General features: G+C 43.8%; 2 protein-coding genes and 1 pseudogene across 2 annotated transcripts; 1 reads left to right on the top strand and 2 right to left on the bottom strand.

Moving 5' to 3' along the window:
- Positions 1 to 70: 70 nt before the first annotated feature.
- On the bottom strand, positions 71 to 2,503 carry LOC139573427 (trypsin-like). Its single transcript, XM_071396848.1, has 6 exons — positions 2,381 to 2,503; positions 1,976 to 2,132; positions 1,498 to 1,596; positions 1,198 to 1,358; positions 837 to 973; positions 71 to 641 (listed from the first exon to the last, which is right to left on the bottom strand). The coding sequence occupies exons 1-6, from the start codon at positions 2,418 to 2,420 to the stop codon at positions 489 to 491; spliced, it is 747 nt and encodes a 248-aa protein (XP_071252949.1). The 5' UTR covers positions 2,421 to 2,503; the 3' UTR covers positions 71 to 488.
- Positions 2,504 to 7,271: 4,768 nt separating this feature from the next.
- LOC139573426 (trypsin-2-like) lies at positions 7,272 to 10,533 on the top strand. The gene is made up of 5 exons (XM_071396847.1): positions 7,272 to 7,372; positions 8,874 to 9,027; positions 9,365 to 9,624; positions 10,039 to 10,175; positions 10,283 to 10,533. The coding sequence occupies exons 1-5, from the start codon at positions 7,309 to 7,311 to the stop codon at positions 10,430 to 10,432; spliced, it is 765 nt and encodes a 254-aa protein (XP_071252948.1). The 5' UTR covers positions 7,272 to 7,308; the 3' UTR covers positions 10,433 to 10,533.
- Positions 10,469 to 12,426, bottom strand: LOC139572577 (interferon-gamma-inducible GTPase 10-like; annotated as a pseudogene).
- Positions 12,427 to 18,243: the final 5,817 nt, after the last annotated feature.

Below are 18,243 nucleotides of genomic sequence, written 5' to 3'. Positions count from 1 at the left end.
TGCCCACTGATCATACCAATAAAAATGCACATAGTAATGAAAGTGTAGTTCCTAAGACAGACAGATGGAAGATAGTGTAACTTCAGGCTTTATTGTGTTTGACATGCTTACACTCTGTGCTGATTCCACTTTAGTATTAAACTAGGAGGAGAACGAGAGAGAGAGGGGAAGAGTTTGGAGGAGAGGAGGTCTGAGAGACAGGGAGGAAGAGTTTGGAGGAGTGGAGGTCTGAGAGACAGGGAGGAAGAGTTTGGAGGAGTGGAGGTCTGAGAGACAGGGAGGAAGGGTTTGGAGGAGTGGAGGTCTGAGAGACAGGGAGGAAGAGTTTGGAGGAGTGGAGGTCTGAGAGACAGGGAGGAAGAGTTTGGAGGAGTGGAGGTCTGAGAGACAGGGAGGAAGAGTTTGGAGGAGTGGAGGTCTGAGAGACAGGGAGGAAGAGTTTGGAGGAGTGGAGGTCTGAGAGACAGGGAGGAAAGCAGCTAGTGGTGTTACATGTTGGCCTTCATGGTCTCATCGATCCAGGGGAGGAACTCACACACTTTGACGTAGACTCCGGGGTATCCGGGCACGGCACAGCCCTGACCCCAGGACACCAGGCCATGAACCTCACCCAAACACACTAGACCACTGCCAGAGTCCCCCTGAGAGAGAGAGAGAGAGAGAGAGAGAGAGAGAAAGAGAGAGAGAGAGAGAGAGAGAGAGGAAAGGGATAGAGACAGAGAGAGGTAAGAAATCAATTCAGGTTGATCCTAATATGTACCACTGTGTTTTCTAAATGACTGCACAACAAAGATAGCAAAAGGGCTCATCAAAAAGGTGTCATATACTGTACGTACGTTGCATGCGTCTCTGCCTCCGTCCATGTATCCGGCACACACCATCCTGCGGGTGAGCATGCCAGGGTAGGCCATCTCACACTTCTCATCCTCCAGTATGGGCACATCCAGACACTGCAGACGGGCGGGCATGTTAACTGAGAAAGAAATAAAAGGCAGGGAGATTTAGTTATTTAATATAATTTATCCGTAGTCATACCTCTTCTCCGGGTGAGGCGTGTGTTGTTAGAGTGTGTGTAGATAAAGGTACTGAGGGTATAATTAATGTTGGTAAAGTTTGTTTGGTATAGTGTGTGTGGGTGTAATTTCTGTGGTTAAAGTTTTGTAAAGGTAAAGTGCAGGGGTATTTGGTCCGTCTCACCCTCTTCGGTGGCGATGTTGCCCCAGCCAGAGACGGAGCAGGGGAGGCCTGCGTATGGGCAGCTGGTGGGCAGCGGGATGGGCTTCACATAATCAGTGATCTCCACAGGGTGGAACAGCTTGATCAGCATCATGTCATAGTCCAGCGTCTGGTAGTCATAGCTACAGAGAGAAGAGAGAGAGGTCAAGGGATTTGTATTGAATCATGTAATGTGATAAAACTCCATTCAGTCTCGGTTCGATTGTTATAAAATGGCTTCCCTAAAGTGATGTGTAAGGGGTAAGTGTGGGTGTAGCTTGCCTGGGATGCCAGATGATGTTTTGAGTCTTCATGAGCTGCTCAGTTCCCTCAAACACACGCAGGTTGTGCTCTCCAAGCATGATCTGCATAGCGTAGGGGCTGAGAGAGGAGGACGAAGGAGAGGAAGGAGAGGAGGAAGAGGACAAAGGGAAAGACAGGGTGATACAACTATGATTACAGAGAAACCTCATGTCAGTTTGATAACATTCAAAGTGTCACACTGCGGAAGACATAGAAGAGCCCTCCTTTTGGTTCATATTGGCCCAGAATCTGTGGCTCTGCCCCTGAGCAATGCTGTTAACCCACTGTTCCCCGGGCGCCGAAGACGTGGATGTCGATTAAGGCAGACCCCCGCACCTCTGATTCAGAGGGGTTGGGTTAAATGCGGAAGACACATTTCTGCTGAATGCATTCAGTTGTACAACTGACTAGGTATCCCCCTTTCCCTTTCCCTCCCCTGCCCTCCACCCTTACTCACTTGTACCAGCAGTGAGCGACAGAGAGCACCCACTGCTCGTTGATGAGCACGGCTCCGCAGAAGTGGTACCCGTAGTTGAGGGAGGCCATCCAGGGTCGGGAGTGAGGTTCACACTCCTGGCCACCGATGATCTTACCATCCTCACGGGGCACTGCCACTGAAACACACAGAGAGAGACACCATACAGAGAGAGTGGTCACAAGAGGGGAGAGATGAGGACATTGTTGCACTCTGAATAGTATTCATCAGAATTGTTCTACATCACATAGAAACAGCCTGTTTGGTAAAAAAGTTGAAAGCTGTTATAAGCTATATGTAAGATTAATATTCCTTACGAATAGTTTTTGATATATAATTGGTAGAGTATGTTAAAGTGTGTGTGTGTGTGTGTATGTGTTTAATTACCAGCAGCTCCAACCAGCAGTATCAGAGCGAGCAGTCTCATGGTGTCTGTCTGTCCGGTGAACACTGGCTGATCAAAGACACCTGGACACGCGCATGGACTTTATTTATACACACCCTATCTCCCCTCCCCCACCCCACAAACCCTACCTTACCTCCCCTACCCAGCACACCCTATCTGCCCTCCCCTACCCCTCACACCCTATCTGCCCTCCCCCACCCCACACCCTACCTTACCTCCCCTACCCCTCACATCCCATCTGCCCTCCCCCCCACCCCTCAAACCCTACCTTACCTCCCCTACCCCTCAAACCCTATCTGCCCTCCCCTACCCCTCACACTCTACCTGCACTGCCCTCCCATATGCTCACAACATTCACTCTACCCTGCTGACCACCCTAATCACCTCCCCTTACTCTGCCTTATCCCTAAACATACAAGCATACAAGGGCCACAATATTTTATTTAAGGCACCTGCATACACTTCGCTTCATACACGCCCCTACGTATTTATTTGGACAGTGAAGCTAAAACTATTAATTTGGCTCTATACTTCAGCATTTTGGATTTGAGATCACATGTTTTATATAAGCCGACAGTACAGAATGTCACCTTCAATTTGAGGGTGCTTCATACATATGTTTTACCATTTCGAAATGATAGTACTTTATGTATCTAGTCCTCCCATTTGAAGGTGTCATAAATATTGAGGGTGTTGTAGTGTGCCATCTGATTTGCTTAATATAAGGAATGTGATGTATAGCGTTTACTTTTACTTTGTACTTTTACTCAAGAATGAAAATGTAATACTTTTTACACCACTGCTAAATCAAGCTTGTGACTCTACAAACTTGTTGGATGCATTTGCAGTTTGTTTTGGTTGTGTTTCAGATTATGTTGTGCCCAGTAGAAATGAATGATATAAATATCATTTTGGAGTCACTTTTATTGTTAATAAGAATAGAATATGTTTCTGAACACTTCTACATTCATGTGGATGCTACTATGATAATCATGAATGAATCTTGAATAATGATGAGTGATAAAGTTACAGATGCATGAATATCATACCTCCAAGACAATCCTATCCTCCCTGTTATTTGTAATGGTGAGAGGTTAGTATGTTTTGGGGGCATGACCTTTGTCCATCTGTAACATCATTATTCATTCATGATTAAAAAATATATATTTCACCTTTATTTAACCAGGTAGGCCAGTTGAAAACAAGTTCTCATTTACAACTGCGACCTGGCCAAGATAAAGCAAAGCAGTGCGACAAAAACAACAGAGTTACAAACAAACGTACAGTCAACAACACAAAAAGAAAAATAGAAAAATCTATGTACAGTGTGTGCAAATGTAGAAGAGTAGGGAAGTAAGGCAATAAATAGGCCCTAGAGGCAAAAATAATTACAATTTAGCATTAATACTGGAGTGATAGATGTGCAGATGATGATGTGCAAGTAGAGATACTGGGGTGCAAAAGAGCAAGAGGGTAAGTAATAATATGGGGATGTCACAATTCGTGTATATAGGTGGCAGGGAAGTCAGGCGCAGGAGAATTAAACTTGGTAAAATGGAGTAATTTAATAAAACAAAACATAACTCCAAAACCATAAATACAAAATGAAACAAATTGGGTACGAGGACCCGTCGCGCACCAAATACAAACAACACGACACTGAACATAAAACAATCTTTGACAAAGACATGGGAACCAGAGGGTTAAATACACAACAGGTAATGAATGGGATTGAAACAAGGTGTGTAGGAAGACAAGACAAAACCAATGGAAAATGAAAAATTGATCAATGATGGCTAGAAGACCAGTGACGTCGACCGCAGAGCACCACCCGAACAAGGAGAGGCATCGACTTCGGAAGAAGTCGTGACAGGGGATGAGGTAGTTGGGTGAGCTATTTACAGATTGGCTATGTACAGGTACAGTGATCGGTAAGCTGCTCAGACAGCTGATGCTTAAAGTTAGAGAGGGAGATATAAGACTCCAGCTTCAGCGATGTTTGCAATTCGTTCCAGTCATTGGCAGCAGAGAACTGGAAGGAAAGGCGGCCAAAGGAAGTGTTGGCTTTGGGGATGACCAGTGCAATGTACCTGCTGGAGCCCGTGCTAAGGATGGGTGTTGCTATGGTGACCAGTGAGCTGAGATAAGGTGGGGCTTTACCTAGCAAAGACTTATAGATGACCTGGAGCCAGTGGGTTTGGCGACGGATATGTAGTGAGGCCCAGCCAACAAGAGCATACAGGTCACGGTGGTGGGTAGTATATGGGGCTTTGGGGATAAAACGGATGGTACTGTGATAGACTACATCCAGTTTGCTGAGTAGAGTGTTGGAGGCTATTTTGTAAATGACATCACCGAAGTCAAGGATCGGTAGGATAGTCAGTTTTACGATGTTATGTTTGGCGGCAAGAGTGAAGGAGGCTTTGTTGCGAAATAGGAAGCCAATTCTAGATTTAATTTTGGATTGGAGATGCTTAATAATGTGAGTCTGGAAGGAGAGTTTACAGTCTAACCAGACAGGTTAGACTTGGTCAGAACCGTCCAGAGTAGTGATGCTAGTTGGGCGGGAGGGTGCAGGCAGCAATCGGTTGAAGAGCATGCACTTAGTTTTACTAGCATTTAAATGAAGTTGGAGGCCACGAAGGAGTGTTGTATGGCGTTGAAGCTCGTTTGGAGGTTAGTTAGCACAGTGTCCAAAGAAGGGCCAGATATATACAGAATGGTGTCGTCAGAGAATCACCAGAAGCTAGAGCGACATCATTGATATATACAGAGAAAAGAGTCGGCCCGAGAATTGAGCCCTGTGGCACCCCCATAGAGACTGCCAGAGGTCCGGACAACAGGCCCTCCGATTTGAGACACTGAACTCTATCTGAGAAGTAGTTGGTGAACCAGGCGAGGCAGTCATTTGAGAAGCCAAGGCTATTGAGTCTGCCGATAAGAATGCGGTGATTGACAGAGTCGGAAGCCTTGGCCAAGTCGATGAATACGGCTGCACAGTACTGTCTTTTATCAATGGCGGTTATGATATCGTTTAGGACCTTGAGCGTGGCTGAGGTGCACCCATGACCAGCTCGGAAACCAGATTGCATAGTGGAGAAGGTATGGTGGGATTCGAAATGGTCGGTGATCTGTTTATTAACTTGGCATTCAAAGATTTTAGAAAGCTAGGGCAGGATGGCTATAGGTCTAAAACAGTTTGGGTCTAAGGTGTCTCCCCCTATGAAGTGGGGGATGACCGCGGCAGCTTTCAAATCTTTGGGGATCTCAGACGATACGAAAGAGAGGTTGAATAGGCTAGTAATAGGATTATCTGTAATCAAGGTAGCATCCACATTAATGTAGAAGTGTTCGGGAACATCTTACTTACAATAAAACTGACTTGACTCCAAAATGACGCAATACATTATTTACCATTTGCACAACATCATCCGAAACACAACCAAAACAAACTGCAATTGCATCCAACAAGTTTGTAGATACATAAGCTTGATGTAGTCATTGTGTGCTAGGAGTATTGCACCAAATACTAAACTTTTGACTAAATGAAATACACTATAAGTGATGGGGTGACTAGATACAAAAAGTGCATTCATTTCTAAACGATAAAACAGATATGTATGAAAGCACCCTTAAAATAAAAGGTGAAATTCTGTACTGTCGCCTCATACACTACATGACCAAATGTATGTGGACACCTGCTTTTGTGGCCTGCCATTTTGCAGCTGAGCCATTGTTGCTCCTAGACGTTTCCACTTCACAATAACAGCACTTACAGTTGACAGGGGCAGCTCTAGCAGGGCAGACATTTTACGAACTGACTTGTTGGAAAGGTGGCATCCTATGACGGTGCCACGTTAAAGGTCACTGAGCTCTTCAGTACGGGCAATTCTACTGCCAATGTTTGTCTATGGGGATTGCATGGCTTTGTGCTTGATTTTATACATCTGTCAGCAACGGGTGTTGCTGAGCCAAATCCACTAATTTGAAGGGGTGTCCACATACATATGGCCATGTAGTGTATAAAACATTTGTTCTCAAATCCAAAATGTCCGAGTATAGAGCCAAATAAAAAGTTTTATCTTCACTGCCCAAATAAATATGTAGGGGAGTGTACACCTAGCTGATGATTAACCAGTAGCTGGCAAACTGAATGTGACAGACATTTAGCCTTTTGAAGTGGCATGTGGCACATAAGGACATGTACCCATGGCTGGCCATATGCAGTATCAAAAGGACCACGGCTACTTAACAGCCTGTGCTCATCCCACAAAGTCTATTCGCTTTCCAATGTTGCATCTTACAGAACAACCAATTATTCTGTTGAATGTTCTGATTGCATAACATTTTAAATGTGAAAATCATCTTTCTGTCAGGTTCTATTCAAATTTTACTCATAGAGCCTTCCTTATCTCTGCTACTATTCTTTAGTACTCTTGGTATGCCCTTGAATATAGGCCAGGGTCTGTGAGAGAAACGGCCATCTGTGATGTTAGAACTAGTACCTGAAAAGTACAACAACTTTTTTCCCTCCTCTTCTTTGAGGTGTTGCAAAAGGTCTCAATGATCCTACCACTCTGACAATCTGGCCGACAGCACAACTGTTTCAACACTAAACACTTTCTGTCCAAAGTCCCAAGGTTGAGACAGCTGCAGCTGTGACTTATTCCAATAACTAAATGTCCCATGATGACATTGGCGTGAGGAATGGGATAAACGCATGCTCTGAGTACCTGGTAGAATGTAAGGGGAGTTTGTGATAAGATGAGGCATGATGGGGCAGGAGAGTTTGGGGTGGGGCATCAGGCACGAGAGACTTGGAAAGGGGGCAGGGCAGGGTGGAGGGATATCAGTTGAGATAAAGGTATAAATGTAGAGAATCGCGGAGTGCACATGTCCAGTCTGGTAAATGAAGACTTGTCTCAGCAGCACGATGATTGGCCTGATTGTACTCACACTCCTGGGGGCTGCAGGTAACAAACACACACATAGAGACACACATAGAGACACGCAAAGAAACACGCATAGAGACACGCATTGAGACACGCATAGAGACACGCATTGAGACACACATAGAGACACGCAAAGAAACACGCATAGAGACACACATAGAGACACACATAGAGACACGGATTGAGACTCGCATAGAGACACGGATTGAGACTCGCATAGAGACTCGCATAGAGACACGGATTGAGACTCGCATAGAGACTCGCATAGAGACACGCATAGAGACTCGCACAGAGACACGCATAGAGACACGCATAGAGACACGCATAGAGACACGGATTGAGACACGGATTGAGACTCGCATAGAGACTCGCATAGAGACTCGCATAGAGACACGCATAGAGACTCGCATAGAGACTCGCATAGAGACACGCATAGAGACACGCATAGAGACACGCATAGAGACACGGATTGAGACACACATAGAGGCACACATAGAGACACGCATAGAGACACAGATTGAGACACGCATAGAGACACGCATAGAGACACAGATTGAGACACGCATAGAGACACGCATAGAGACTCGCATAGAGACACGCATAGAGACACGCATAGAGACACGCATAGAGACACAGATTGAGACACGCATAGAGACACGCATAGAGACTCGCATAGAGACACGCATAGAGACACGGATTGAGACACGCATAGAGACACGCATAGAGACACGCATAGAGACTCGCATAGAGACTCGCATAGAGACACACATAGAGACTCGCATAGAGACACGCATAGAGACTCGCATAGAGACTCGCATAGAGACACGCATAGAGACACGCATAGAGACACGGATTGAGACACGCATAGAGACACGCATAGAGACTCGCATAGAGACACGCATAGAGACACGGATTGAGACACGCATAGAGACACGCATAGAGACACGCATAGAGACTCGCATAGAGACTCGCATAGAGACACACATAGAGACTCGCATAGAGACACGCATAGAGACTCGCATAGAGACACACATAGAGACACGGATTGAGACACGCATAGAGACTCGCATAGAGACACGCATTGAGACTCGCATAGAGACACGGATTGAGACTCGCATAGAGACTCACATAGAGACACGGATTGAGACTCGCATAGAGACTCACATAGAGACACGGATTGAGACACGCATAGAGACACGCATAGAGACACGCATAGAGACACGGATTGAGACTCGCATAGAGACTCGCATAGAGACACGCATAGAGACACGCATAGAGACACGCATAGAGACACGGATTGAGACTCGCATAGAGACACACATGTTTTACAGACAATGTGGACATCAGCTTAATGCTCTCCTTTTGCCAATCTTGTATAATATAACATTATCTCTAACCTCTGCATCTCTCTGTCTTCTGTCACCTTCTTCCTGTCATGCTTTCTGAACACTACTCCCTCTCTCCATCCTACTCTCTTTCTCCTCTGACCCTCCCTCTCCCTTCCACTCCTTCCCTCCCTCAGCGGCAGCTCCTATGGATGACAGGATCGTGGGGGGTTATGAGTGTGAGGCTCACTCCCAGCCCTGGCAAGCCTCTCTTAACATCGGCTACCACTTCTGTGGTGGCTCCCTCATTAACGACCAGTGGATCATCTCTGCCGCCCACTGCTGGATGAAGTGAGTACTGCAGGGTCACTGTCAACCATCTTTTCCCTTTACTGTGCCTCCCAAAGGCCTCTTCATGTAAAGGTTTCTATTTTTTTTATCCTCTCCCTTCTCCAATTTTCCATCTGTCTTCACTTTCTGTCTTCCCCTCTCTCCTTCTTATCTTCTCTGCCTTCCTCTCTCCACTTATTCACCTTCATCCCTTTCTGCTCTCCTTCCTCTCATAAATCATGTCCTCTCTCTCTCTCCCTCGCTCTCTCACTCTCTCTCTCTCTCTCTCTCTCTCTCTCTCTCTCTCTCTCTCTCTCTCTCTCTCTCTCTCTCCCTCTCTCTCTCTCCCTCCCTCCAGTCCTTGGAGTCAGCTTGCCATCCTGGGTGACCACCACATCTGGGAGCACGAAGGAACGGAGCAGTACATGTCTGTGGACGCCATCTACTGGCACCAGAGCTATGACTACCAGACCATGGACCACGACATTATGCTGTTGAAGCTGGCACACCCTGTCACTCTCAACAAGTTTGTCAAGCCCATCGCCCTGCCCACAGCCTGCCCCAAGGCCGGTGACATGTGTGTGGTGTCTGGATGGGGAAACATCTACACCGACTCGGGTATTTATGTAGATGGGGTGTAGTATGGGATGGGGTGGAATGACAATGAGATTGGGATGAGATGAGAAAATATGGGTTATTGAATGTAATCAACTAAAATACATTTTCTTGAAATTATAGCTCACGCTAGGTCTACATGTTGATGGGAAATCAGCAAATCAATTTACTTGAGAGGGTAGCTACTTCTAAGAATACCACTTACTGTATATTTTCTTTCCCCCCCTCTCTCTCCCCCCAACCATCTCTCTCTCTCTCTCTCTCTCTCTCTCTCTCTCTCTCTCTCTCTCTCTCTCTCTCTCTCTCTCTCTCTCTCTCTCTCTCTCTCTCTCTCTCTCTCTCTCTCTCTCTCTCCCCAACTGTGTCTCTATCTCTTTCTCTGTCTCTCATCTGTCTCTCTGTCTCTCTCTCTGTCAGTGTTCAACCCATTTAACCTGCAGTGTGTGGACATCCCCATCCTGTCTCAGAAGGCCTGTGAGGAGTCCTACCCTGGCCAGATTACTGATACCATGGTGTGTGCTGGATACCTGGAGGGAGGCAAGGACGCCTGTCAGGTATGGAGAATACCCCTGTAACCTCACAAACAGAACATTTCATTTGTTTGTTTATTCATTTATATATTAATTCATTATCTTTCTCTCTCCCTCTGTGTCTCTCTCAGGGTGACTCCGGCGGTCCCCTGGTATGTAACGGAGAGCTGCATGGCATCGTGTCCTGGGGTGTTGGCTGTGCCCAGCCCAACTATCCTGGTGTCTACACCAAGGTCTGTGCCCTGCTGCCCTGGATCCACGAGACCATCACCAACTACTAGCCTGTACCCTCCACACCAGAGTAGAGAGAGAGAGTGAGAGAGAGCTAGAGAGAGAGAGAGAGAGAGAGAGAGAGAGAGAGAGAGAGAGAGAGAGAGAGAGAGAGAGAGAGAGAGAGAGAGAAGGAGAAGGAGAAGGAGCTTGAGAGGGAGAGAGAGAGAGGGAGAGAAGATGAAGTAGAGAGAGACAGAAGGCTGATGTTGTTACATACAGGAAGACAAAGAAACATCTAGTCAATAAAATGGCATCTTTGACTTCACTACTGTATGTTTGTCTTTTTTATTACAATTCTTTGTGTCAATAAAAAAAATACACAAACAATCAATGATTTAGATAACAGGGTAGATTACTACAATATTTAAAGTCACATCAAACAATTTAATAATTGAAAATGAGATGACACAAAGAAGCATGCTAACAGAGGTACTCTTCCACTGTTTGACATTTCCTAAGCACCCACCTACTAGTTACTAGTACAATCAAATAGTGACAATGGTATATTGTACAGAGCAAGAAATTAGATGGCAAAGACAAATTAAATGGAAAAGTAACCATGCTAACAAACATATGCTAACAGATGTATGGCCTCCATTGTTTTGCACTACACACTGCTAATGCTGTTAATGATGCAAATGCTAATAATGATGCTATAGCTAATTACAATGATAATTAGAATAATGATGCTAACTCAACGTACAACACTAGAACTAAGTAAACAAACTCAAACCTTGGGTTCATGGCTCTATTCATATTGTCATGGTAACAAAAGTGATCAGACATGAATCAGACATTTGACTTGTGAAAAGCTGTATCTAAAGTACAGCCATTGTAACCGCATCCACCTTGAAGAACAGGGTGTTTTCAGTCTGACCATTTTTTGTAATTCCAAGCCTGCCACTATTAGCACTGCTTTAGCATCCTACACCAACTCTTTTATTCCCTTGTGCAGAAGGTGCAATGTAGTGGCAAAAGCAATCCCCATTGCACCAAAACTAAAAACAACAGTGGTCAACACAGCTTCGATAGCCTTGGCTGCCACCATGACTGCTGTATGCAGCATTCTAGCCATCACCTTCTCATCAACTCCCCCAGTGAGACTTAATCGCTGAGCTCAGTTCACCCACTGGCTTGTTGCCACGTTCTGACAGTCTCTGGAGGGATTTCTCATCCAGTCCAAAGGTTATGAAGGCCTTGTGGAAGAAGGCCTGCATAACACCAATCTCTCAGCCCAGGGATGGGTACGGCTGCTGTGGTGGAGGCGCTTTTGAAAAGACATTTCCTCTTCTTCTCAATCATGACTATTGAGCAAACCGGCAGAGCCTGGATTAAGGCCGACCTCTTGTGCTCTGAGAGGTTTTCCTCCAGAGAGTAGATTAGCTTCTGGAAATCGTACTTCCCCAGCTCAAATGTGGAGATGAGGAAAACGTTGGTGTTCCCTACGGTCTTCAGGTTCACCTCACAATTCTGTCTGATCTTGGAGAGCAAATCCTCCTCCCTGTAGTTCTTCTTCCATGCCTCAGCTCGGCTGTCGTTGTCAATCTTCGACCAGACGAAGTAAAATATCTTCTTCATATTCTGGATCTCTTTGGCCAGCATGATGTTGTTCTCTTTGAACCTCACTGTGCCGATGATGATGAAGAAGTTGTAGGTTTTAAACTTGTCCTTCTTCAGGTACTTCTTTGCTTTAAAGTTTGGCTGCCGATACCAGGCAGGTCCCAGAATTTCACATTAGGCATTGTGTGATGGCTGTATCTAATGGGCTTCATTGTGGTCTTGGTCACTCCAGTTTCTGCTGCCCCTTGGTCCAAGTAAGGCATTAAACAAAGGTGGACTTTCCCGCCCCGCTCTCCCCTGTCACAGCAATGTTAAGGGTCACGTTCTCCTGCAAATCCAGGTGCTCCTTTGCTTTGGCTGCATTCTCTGTTGGGGTAAACTTGTCGTAGTTCTTTATTTCCTTGACGATGTCAAGATCCTCATATAAGTTTTCATCAGACATCTTGCTCCTGACAACCCAGAAAATTAGCTAAATTAATAACACACAAACATTCATCACATGCAGAACTATCCATTTATGTAATATACATGCATTGTGCAATCTTAGAAAACAGGGTTATTTGGGGTTTTATGCATTGTTTTATGGATTGGCAATCTTCATGGTTCATTGGGCGATATTTCTTTCTTTTTACTTTTTGGATTATTTGTGTATTGTTTTGTGTTTTGTAAGGTATTACTGCACTGTTGGAGCTAGGAACAAGCATTTCGCTGCACCTGCGATAACATCTGCACATCTGTGTACCCGACCAATAAACTTTTATTTGATTTGACAAGATTAAATAACCCTTTACTAAAGAAGGTTCTATATATAAACCCAGTGAAGGCAAAAAACCTTGAGGTTTCTATCCCTATCCCAGAAGGTAATGTGGATTTTAGCAAACAATAGCTGAGAAAACCTAACATGCTGACCAGACCGGACACGTCGCGTGCGCGAGCGAGCGTCGCAAAATAAATGTAGAAATCCATGTTATTCAATTATTGCACCCACACTGCTTGCGCGTGCCAACGAGTGTCTGGGATGCCAAGGGCTAAAATAGAACTCCTTTCTATTTCTGACACAGATTGCGCTGAAAGTCCTGCCTCTCCCATCTCCTCATTGGTTTATAGAAGCAGGTACCCATCTCCTCATTGGTTATACCCACGTGGGTGATTGAAGCTGTTTTGCCGGTGGTCGTGGTAATACTAGGAAAGTTTAGATGCCGATCACCATATAAGTTCAAAGATGAAAAAGCCTGGAAGGAGAAGAGATGACTAGAAACGATTCGGTTTGCCGTTTTATGTGTGGATTAATTGTTGGAGTAGAAGACCTTGTGCATATCAGGTAAAATAACAACTCAATGTTTATATCCCAGGACAAATTAGCAACAGCAAGCTAGCTAAATAGGACAAATTAGCTAGCAAGTGCAAGCTAACTAGCTAAATTGCCATACATGTTTAATGTTTTTCGACCTGTCCCCAAATTAATGACATTGGTTCAGAGTTGGTTTTTATATTTTAACCTGCGTGTCGTGATCGCGGTTGGTGTAGGGGGACAAAATAAATGTATGCACGATAGCGCACGCGCGTAGCCGGTTTGGGTTCCGTGTCACAGTCACATCTAACTCTGAAATGACAGCTAACTAGCTGCCTTTTCATTTGTTTTAGCTGTTTTGCATTGACATTTATATCAATATTAATGATGCTGCTGAATGTTCAGAAAAATGGCTAGCTATCTCGTCCGACACGTTTACTCTCGATGGCAGGGGGTAGATAGTATTAGTATTTTTGCAGCATTGTTGGAGTGGCAAAGAGCAAGGTTCATAAAAATGTATTATTTAATTCAAATATGTTTATGAAGCAATAATCATATAATAAACTGTAGGCTAGCTAGATAAGGTTGTTTCAGGATTTGAGCACATTTTTGTAAACAGGAACAGGTAGGCTGCTTTTAGTTAGCTTCTTTACAAGCTAGCTAACTCTTACAAAAAAACATGAATATTTGTTATTGAATATGCCAAATAGAGCTACAGACCACCTGACATTGGCAATTAGCTAACTGTTACTTTTATTTCAGTGTGGAGTCAGATGATGGGACTATGTTTCATGAAGCCGTTAGAAGACTGGACTGAGTGTTGCTGTCGTCTGTTGAATGCATGACACGTGATGGGCAGTAAGCTGACTGAGAGGAGGTTTGTATTTCATTTATTTATAATAAGTCTTGGTGATTCAATAGTTAATCATTACATGCCTTTTAACACATTATCTACAGTGCCTTCAGAAAGCATTCACACCCCTTGACTTTTTCCACATTTTGTTGTGTTACAGCCTGAATTTAAAATGGTCAATAGTACAAATTTGCTTAACAAATCCCATAATAAGTTGCGTGGACTCACTCTGTGTGCAATAATAGTGTTTAACATGATTTTTGAATGACTACCTCATCTCATCTCAGACTACCTCATCTCATCAGTTGCCGGAGAGGAATGAAACTGCTCAGTGATGTTACCATGAGGCCATTATTGATTGTAAAACAGTTACAGAGTTTTATGGCTGTGATAGGAGAAAACTGAGGATGGTTCAACAACATTGCAGTTATTCCACAATACTAACCTAATTGACAAAGTGAAAAGAAGGATATACAGAATAAATATATTTCAAAACATGCATCCTGTTTGCAACAAGGCACTAAAGTAATAATGCAAAAAATATGCCAAAGCAATTAACATTTTGTCTTGAAAACAAAGTGTTATGTTTGGGGCAAATCCAATGCCACACATTACTGAGTACCACTCTCCATATGTTCATGCAAAGTAGTGGCTGAATCATGTTATGGGTATGCTTGTAATCATTAAGGACTGGGGAGTTTCTCAGGATAAAAATGAAATGGAATAGAGCTAAGCACAGACAAAATCCTTGAGGAAAACCTGGTTCACTCTGCTTTCAACCAGACTGGGAGATTAATTCACCTTTCAGCAGCAGAATAACCTAAAACACAAGGCCAAATCTACACTGGACTTTCCTACCAAGAAGACAATGAATGTTCCCGAGTGGCAGAGTTACAGTTTTGACTTAAATCTACTTGACAATCTATGGCAAGACCTGAAAATGGTTGTCTAGCAAATATCAACAACCAATTTGACAGAGCTTGAAGAATTTAGAAAATAATAAGAAAATGTAGCACAATCCAGGTGTGGAAAGCTCTCAGAGACTAACCCAGAAAGACTCACAGCTGTGATCGCTGCCAAAGGGGATTCTACAAAGTATTGACTCAGGGGTGTGAATTCTTATGTAAATTTGATATTTTTGTATTTCATTTTCAATACATTTGTAAACATTTGTAAAGTATTTTGTGTAGATGGGTGAGAAAATGTATATTTAATCCGTTAGGAATTCAGGCTGTAACACAACAAAATGTGGAATAAGTCCAGGGGTATGGATATTTTCTGAAGGCACTGTATATCAATTTCCATGTACTGTTGTATACACTTGACATTTTCTTGGGGATACTGGGGGGTAATCCCCAGTTCTATTGTTGAATCAGTTATTTCCACCTTTAAACAGAGGGGTTAGGCCTCTGATCGAGCCTGTCTCACATGGCGTCAAGCACAAGGAGGTAGATTGAATGTGATACTGAAGTTATTTCAAACATGAGGAGGTAGATTTACTGTGAAACTTACACATGGAAAAGTTCACAGACCCACTCCAAAAGGCTTTCGGAGCCATCATCGACTCAATGGGTTTTGTCCAACATGTCTCTGGACCTACTCACTGCCAAAGTCATACTCTGGACCAAGTTTTGTCCTGTGGAATACATATTGTGGATCTTAATGTTTTTCTTCATTATCCTGGACTATCAGACCACCATTTTATTACGTTTGCAACCGCAACAAATAATCTGCTCAGACCCCAACCAATGATCATCAAAAGCCGTGCTATAAATTCTTGCACAACTCAAAGATTCCTAGATGCCCTTCCAGACTCCCTCCACCTACCCAAGAACATCAGAGTACAAAAATCGGTTAACCACCTAACTGAGGAACTACATTTAACCTTGCGTAATACCCTAGATGCAGTCGCACCCCTAAAAACAAAAACATTTGTCATAAGAAACTAGCTCCCTGGTATACAGAAAATACCCTTGCCCTGAAGCAAGCTTCCAGAAAATTGGAATGGAAATGGTGCTACACCAAACTGGAAGTCTTCCGACAAGCTTGGAAAGACAGTACCGTGCAGTATCGAAGAGCCCTCACTGCTGCTCGATCATCCTATTTTTCCAACTTAATTGAGGAGAATAAGAACAATCCAAAATGTATTTTGGACAGCTAACTAAAAAGCAGCATTCCCCAAGAGAGGATGGCTTTCACTTCAGCAGTGATAAATTCATGAACTTCTTTGATGAAAAAATCATGATCATTAGAAAGCAAATTACGGACTCCTCTTTAAATCTGCGTATTTCTCCAAAGCTCAGTTGTCCTGAGTATGCACAACACTGCCAGGACCTAAGATCAGGAGAGACACTCAAGTTTTTTAATACTATATCTCTTGACACATTGAACATAGTCGTGGACTCTAAACCTTCAAGCTACATGCTGGACCCTATTCCAACTAAACTACTGAAAGAGCTGCTTCCTGTGCTTGGCCCTTCTATGTTGAATATAATAAACGGCTCCCTGTCCACCGGATGTGTACCAAACTCACTAAAAGTGTCCGTAATAAAGCCTCTCTTGAAAAAGCCAAACCTTGACCCAGAAATTATAAAAAACTATGTTGAATCTCCCATTCCTCTCTCAAAAAAATGAAAAAGCTGTTGCGCAGGAACTCACTGCCTTCCTGAAGACAATGTATACGCTTCAGTCTGGTTTTAGACCCTATCATAGCACTGAGACTGCACTTGTGAAGGTGGTAAATTACCTTTTACTGGCCTCAGACCAAGGCTCTGCATCTGTCCTCGTGCTCCTTGACCTTAGTGCTGCTTTTGATACTATTGATCACCACATTCTTTTGGAGAGATTGGAAACCCAAATTGTTCTACACGGAGAAGTTCTGGCCTGGTTTAGATCTTATCTGTCGGAAAGATATAATTTTGTCTCTGTGGGTGGTTTGTCTTCTGACAAATCAACTGTACATTTTGGTGTTCCTCAAGGTTCCGTTTTAGGTCCACTATTGTTTTCACTCTATTTTACCTCTTGGTGATGTCATTTGGAAACATAATGTTGACTTTCACTGCTATGCGGACGATACACAGCTGTACATTTCAATGAAACATGGTGAAGCCCCAAAATTGCCTGGAACCCTGTGTTTCAGACATAAGGAAGGGGATGGCGGAACATTTTTTATGACAGAGATGCTAGCTCTAGGTCTCAAGAAACAAAGATCTTCTGTTGGATTTCACAATTAATCTTGATGGTTGTACAGTCATCTCAAATAAAGCTGTGAAGGACCTCAACGTACTCTCGACCCTGATCTCTCTTTGATGAACATATCAAGAATATTTCAAGGACCGATTTTTTATTTTTTTATATATTTTTTTCATCTTCGTAACATTGCAAAAATCTGAACATTTCTGTCCATAAATTATGCAGAAAAATATATCCATGTTTTTGTCACTTCTAGATTAGACTACTGCAATGCTCTACCTTCCGGCTACCCGAATAAAGCACACAAAAAACTTCAGTTAGTACTAAACACGGCTGCTAGAATCTCGACTAGAACCAAACAATTTGATCATATTACTCCAGTGCTAGCCTCTCTACACTGGCTTCCTGTTAAGACTAGGACTTTTTTCAAGGTTTTACTGCTAACCTACAAAGCATTACATGGGCTTGCGCCTACCAATCTTTCCGATTTGGTCTTGCCGTACATACCTACACGTACGCTACGGTCACAAGACGCAGGCCTCCTTACTGTTCCTAGAATTTCTAAGCAAACAGCTGGAGGCAGGGCTTTCTCCTATAGAGCTACATTTTTATGGAATGGTCTGCCTTTCCACGTGAGAGACGCAGACTCGGTTTCGACCTTTAAGTCTTTATTGAAGACTCATCTCTTCAGTAGACCCTATAATTTTGTGTAGTCTGGCCCAGGGGTGTGAAGGTGGATGGAAAGGTACTGGAGCGATGAACCGCCCTTGCTGTCTCTGCCTGTCCGGTTCCCCTCTCTCCATTGGGATTTTCTGCCTCTAACCCTATTACGGGGGCTGAGTCACTGGCTTACTGGTGCTCTTCCAATCGTCACTTGAGTGGGTTGAGTAACTGACGTGATCTTCCTGTCTGGGTTGGCGCCC

The sequence above is a fragment of the Salvelinus alpinus genome, chromosome 4 (assembly GCF_045679555.1).
Source record: "Salvelinus alpinus chromosome 4, SLU_Salpinus.1, whole genome shotgun sequence".
Lineage (NCBI taxonomy): Eukaryota > Metazoa > Chordata > Actinopteri > Salmoniformes > Salmonidae > Salvelinus > Salvelinus alpinus.
The sequence above is the reverse complement of the archived record's forward strand: the minus strand, read 5'-3'. Positions and strand labels throughout refer to the sequence as shown.